Here is a 5940-nt window from a genome sequence, read left to right as displayed (position 1 = left end):
TCCCACCTACCGCACAGGGTGTCTGTTGTGGGGAGGGGAAGGGAAAGGAGACTGTAAGCCGCTCTGAGACTCCTTTGGGTAGCGAAGGGTGGGGTATAAATCCAATCTCCTCCTCTCTTCTTCTCTCTGTGTGGTTTTGGGGACCAGACTTTCCCAAGGAGCACGGCTGCTGGCGGGGGGGGGGGAGTTGCTGCCGACTTCCCAGGGGCCTGTCTGTGCTCTCTTTCCTCCCCTCCTTGTGTGTGTGTTTCAAGTGCTTCTGTTTCTCTCCCCTACTAGGAGCTGGGGGGTTTGCATCACCTACGGCACCTGGTTTGCTTTGGAGGCATTTGCTTGTATGCAGCACACCTATCGGGACGGGTGAGTGGAAGGGGGATCCTTTGCAAGGAGGAATGCGTCTCAGCCAGATAGGTGACTTCTTGCATTGTTGGTGGCAGTGTCCAAAGATACATCGATGCTGGATCCAAATTATTGCACAGATTAAAATCATCACTGCTGTTAACTTACCTGGTCTTCCGGACGTTCTCCTGCTTGACATCTGGTCTGATCCTACCGGAAACAAAACAAAAGCAACATTAATCACGACCTGAATCGCCACAGCTAGAATCACGACGGCTCAAAAATGGAAGGACAAAGCGGTTCCCTCCTTGACCAACTGGCAAAATAAACTCTGGGAGCATTTCCTTCTAGGGGAAATCTCCTCGCGAAACGCTGTCGTTACCACGGAATCTTGTCGACAAACTTTTCAAAAAGTTTGGTTTCCTGTGGTCACTTATTTAGCCGAAGGGGGGGGTTCTTCCAAACAACCGTTATTATCAGAATCCTCCTGTATTTCTGATGTCTCGATATTAATTTTAGAGGCTTAGTTGGGAATACTGTATTTATTGTCGGAAACTATTTCTTGATTCCTTGCTGGTATTTCTGGCCACTGTGTGACACAGAGTGTTGGACTGGATGGGCCTTTGGCCTGATCCAACATTGGCGTCTCTTATGTTCTTATGTTCTTAAGGAATGCTCCTCAGCCATCGGAAGTATGCCTCGCACCCTGTGCTGGGCCTGGAGGTGGACTGCTGGAGCCTGTCATGATGCCAGTCTAGTCCCGAGAGCAGAGAGGGCAGCCCACTTCTTCATGACCTCACTTGGGTCCAGTACAACGGAGAGAGTGGAGCTGCTGTGGGGTTGAAGGAAGAGCTAGAAATGATCAGTGTGTGGAAGATTTAAATGGGTTTAAATGAAAGGCGGGAAGGTACCGGCTGGATCTTAGGGAAACACTTTTTTACAGTAAGAGTTGCCCAACAGTGGGATCAGCTGCCTCAGGAGGTGGTGAGCTCCCCCTCACTGGCAGCCTTTAAGCAGCAGCCGGAGGAACACTTGTCAGGGAGGCTCTAGGCCAGGGGTGTCAAACATGAGGCCCAGGGGCCGGAACTGGCCCGTCCCAGGGCTCATACCCAGCCCGCAAGCAACTGGTATGTATGGAAATGTAAGGTGCTCCCCCTTGTATGGTACTCCTCGGGGGGAAAAAATCTTGTCTTGCATATGATTAAATACATTTATTGGGGATTTTGTGGGTTCCCCAATAAATCAATTGCTTTCCCTGCTAGGGATCAATTGCTTTTTTTGGGTATTTCGAGTAAAAAACAATAGCATCAATTGGGTTTGCCCGTGTCCTTTACAAAGTTTATATCTCCAGTACCTGGCGGTACATTTTATGGGAACACAGCGCCCGGCCCAACAAAGTGACCTTGTAACAAATGAGTTGGACACCTCTGCTCTAGGCTGATCCTGCACTGAGCTGGGGGTTGGACTAGAGGGTCTTTATGGCCCTTTCCAACTCTGCGATGCTGTGAAGGGGTCTCCCAGGACAGTAGGGGCGTACGTTTGCGTCTGTGCAAGCATGCGTACCTGTGCCTGTGGGGGGAGGGGAGATTCTGAGGCACGGAAGCGGGCGTGGCCCTGTGGGCAGCATCTTCCACTAGGGAAGAGGATAGCGCAGGCCTCTGTTGCCACAAAGGTGACTACACTAGGGAAGCAACCCGTCCCTGCCATGAGCTCCCTTTTGCCCATTCCAGAGAGAGAATTCAGCTGTGCTTCTCCCTCTCTTGCCCCACTACCTTTAGTTCCTGGTGTGATAACGCCTCCCAGCTCTGTCCTTTCTGCCAACCCTGACATATCCCTCCCCCAGAGCCTTGGGATCATCTTTTAAAATCCCTTCTTCCGCCGTTTCCCTTTCAGAGTGGTCTGCAAGGAAGTGTCCCGGGCTTGTGAGTTCTTGGTCTCCAAACAGATGGAGGATGGTGGTTGGGGAGAGGACTTTGAGTCCTGCGAACAGCGGCAGTACGTCCAGAGCGCCACATCCCAGGTCCACAACACTTGCTGGGCTCTTCTGGGGCTCATGGCTGTAAGGTGAGAACTTCTTGTGGGAAGCCACACAGTTGCCCCCATTGTTACTCTGTGCTGGTGGCCAGCAGTGCTCCCTCTAAGCTGAGTCAGTGTGAGCTAGCTCACAGTTTTTTAGTCTCCAGCTCACAGATTTTTGTCTTCGCTCAGGAAGGATGGCTCCAGAGCAGACTAATTGATGCAGTAGCCAAATCGCTCACTCACAACCTTAATGCCAGTAGCTCACAAAGTAGAATTTTTGCTCACAAGACTCCACAGCTTAGAGGGAGATTTGGTGGCCAGTGGTCTCTGCTTGGGGCATAAATGCAGGTTAAAAAAAGGAGAGATTGGATTTATACCCTGCCCTTCACTACCCAAAGGATTCTCAGAGCGGCTTACAATCTCCTTTCCTTTCCCCTCCACACAACAGACACCCTGTGAGCAGTGTTCCCTCTAAGCTGGGTTAATGTGAGCTAGCTTACAGTTTTTTTAGCCTCCAGCTCACAGATTTTTGTCTTAGCTCAGGGAGGGATGGCTCCAGAGCAAACTATTTTATGCAGTAGCCAAATCGATCGCTCACAACTTTAGTGCCAGTAGCTCACAAAGTAGAATTCTTGCTCACAGACTTCACAGCTTAGAGGGAGCATTGCTGTGAGGCAGGTGGAGCTGAGAGAGCTCTTTCGAGAACTGCCCTTGAGACAACAGCTCTGATAGAACTTGTAACTGACCCCAGGTCACACCAGCAGCTGCATGTGGAGGCGTGGGGAATCAAACCCGGTTCTCCCAGATTAGAGTCTGTGCTTCTAACCGCTGCACCAGACTGGCCCTCCTACACCAAACTGGCTCTCCATCCTTAGTCTGCGCTTTGTCGAAGCTTTTATTGGAAATCTCCAGGTCTCTCCCAACTTTGTAGCTACAGTCCAGTATCACCTGTAACACACTGCCAAGAGTGGGACAAGTCTCCCCAGGAGAGATAAATACCTTTCTCTGTGAATGTCAGATTGAACCTCCAATTATAGGCCTGGGTCTGTGGCTGGTGTCTGCCTGAGACCCCGGAGAGCCATGCCCCATCAGAACAGGATTGTCACCATGTGGGCTAAATAGTCTTTACTGGTGTGAATCCTGTCCACATTCGCTGCGTTGACCGGCAGATGGAGTGTGCAACAGCAAAAAAATCAATATTTTCTTGGATTCAGATATATCAGAGCTGAAAAATATCGGTTTTCCTGGGTTTCAAATATTGGTATGGTACTCGGATCCAGTTTTTTGGGGTGGGTGGGTGGTTCCAATAGTTTTTGGCTCCATTATTCTCTACAGGGAATCTTTCCGGAAGGCTGGGTGTGTTTTTAAAGGCACTGGGGCCCAAATTCCTTTAAATAACCCCCAAACTACGTCAAGTCATCCGCCTATGGAGGGGGGGGAAAACACCCTGTGAATAAAGTAAAACCCAAGAATCTCCTCCCCAAGCTTTTGCAAGCTGTTGCTAAATCCAACCAATGTAAAACTTCAGAATCTGAAACTATGTAAAACACGAGAATCTCCAGCTATGTAACACATAAGAATCTCAGTGTGAAACCTGAGAATCCACAAAGAAGCTACAAACCAGACACAAACTAATTCCAGCAAAGAACAAACTTTTTTTTAAAAAAAACACACACCCCAAAGTCTTAAAACTGACAGAATCCTACCTAAAGTGGCCAGGCAAGCTGATACCAATCCCTCCGAGACACAGAAAGTTTTTTTGGGGGGAGATGGGGAGTTTGGAAACATCAGCTCCTGATATTCCCAGTTAATCTTGAACATGTCTGGTACTTTTCAGAAGCCATATTTTGGTATCCTAAAAAAAATCCCAGATATATTTGGGAGACCTGAATATATAAAAAAATTCCAATAAGGTATTTTCTGGATATATTTTGGGAGTGGAAATATTAGAAAGCACATCCCTACTGGCAGAAGCAACCATGACATCTCTGCTGTATGTGTCAGAAACACTGCATCGTTGTTTTGGTGGATCTCTATTGGTGAGAGCCATTCGGGTGTTCTCTTGGGGCCAAGCAATATGTGACAGTATCCATGTGTATGAACCATAGACTCTGCTGCCATTCTAAAGTGAGTAAAAAATGCCACAAGCTGGACCCATGGACATGGTGTGCTCTTGTCTCCCCCCCCCACACACACGGGGTGCTTTCCAAGTGCTGAAATGGCCACTCACACTCGCAGCTGTTTCAGTACTTGAAAAGGTACAGCAGGGAACCACTTCAGCCTACCATGATGCGGGCCTGATCAGGATTGGGTCCTTACAGCATTTCTAAATCCCTTCAAAATGTCAGCAATGTCCATGGGTCCAGCCCGTGAGGCAGGTGGGGCTGAGAGAGTTCTTTCAAGAACTGCTCTTGAGCGAACATCTCTGAAAAAACTTGTAACTGACCCAAGGTTACACCAGCAGCAGCATGTGGAGAAGTGGGGAATCAAATCCCGTTCTCTCAGATTAGAGTCCGCACTCCTAACCACTACACCAAACTGTTGCGTTGGGCAGACAGATGTGTTTTCCTAAATTTGGAAATTACCTGCCATTGCTCTATGACCCTAATTTAGCAATCTAGCTGGGGCAATACTACACTTCTTGCTTTTCAGGTATCCAGATGTGCAAGTCCTGGAAAGAGGGATCAAAGTGTTAATTGACAAGCAACTGCCCAGTGGAGACTGGCCTCAGGTAAAGTGCCTCTTTTGAAAATGGTAGCACCAACAATCTGCTCACATGTCTGGTTGCTACCCAACAGTTGTCATCTGCTTTAGGACTCCTCTCCCAGCACACGTGCAAATTCTCTTTCCCACATCAGACTTTTTTTTTTTTGCTCCTGGTTCTCATTTAGGCCATGACTGATGGTTAGAATTATCATAGACTAGCAGTAAAGCCCATTGTGAAAGCAATACAACGAGCTCTAGAAAGATGTGATGTGTAACGAATGCACAGGCTGGAAGCAGGTAAAGTACATCTTAGCAGTGTGCAATAGAAAGGTACAAATGTGGAAGTAAAGTTTCACATTCCTTGTGTTACACAATAGCCGGTGTCCAAGGTCACACGTAGGCCAGAAAATGCAGCACACAGGAGTCCGTGGAGTAGTGTCAACAACTAGGCAATCTCCAAGTCATTTTATGTTGGATGTCCATGTCATTCAATGTGGTCGTGGTCACACTGTCCACCCTGTTATAGAAGAGGTCTCAAGGGAAAGGGGGCGGAAAGAGAGCAATACTTTTTTAGTGCATCCTGTAGTGATAACAATCTTTAAGCAATTACAAAGTGCATGGATGTGTGTACATCAATTGTTTTGTTTTGTTTTAGTTTTGGTGTCGTTGGTGAAACATGAAACTAAATGTGACCCACAAAAGTTATTATAAGGGTCAGGACTTAAGCCAATCTGGGAGGGTTTTTTTTTTAATCCCCATGCTCTGACTTGATATAAGGCATGTGTTCCTCAACAGACAAGGAAGGAAGGAAGGAAGGAAGGAAGGAAGGGAAGGAAGGGAAGGAAGGGAAGGAAGGGAAGGAAGGGAGGAAGGGAG

The 5940-nt window shown here is 47.9% G+C and overlaps 1 protein-coding gene across 1 annotated transcript in view; it reads left to right on the top strand.

Moving 5' to 3' along the window:
• The window catches only part of LSS (lanosterol synthase (2,3-oxidosqualene-lanosterol cyclase)), a 40549-nt gene that overhangs the window by 33148 nt on the left and 1461 nt on the right, over positions 1 to 5940 (top strand). Inside the window, exons 16-18 of the mRNA XM_015425388.1 lie at positions 280 to 360; positions 2233 to 2403; positions 5011 to 5089. Of these exons, the coding sequence (XP_015280874.1) occupies positions 280 to 360; positions 2233 to 2403; positions 5011 to 5089 (331 nt within the window). The remainder of the gene's footprint in view (positions 1 to 279; positions 361 to 2232; positions 2404 to 5010; positions 5090 to 5940) is intronic.

The sequence above is a fragment of the Gekko japonicus genome, unplaced genomic scaffold (assembly GCF_001447785.1).
Source record: "Gekko japonicus isolate JY-2015 unplaced genomic scaffold, Gekko_japonicus_V1.1 scaffold4455, whole genome shotgun sequence".
Lineage (NCBI taxonomy): Eukaryota > Metazoa > Chordata > Lepidosauria > Squamata > Gekkonidae > Gekko > Gekko japonicus.
This window is presented reverse-complemented; position numbering and strand designations above follow the sequence as displayed.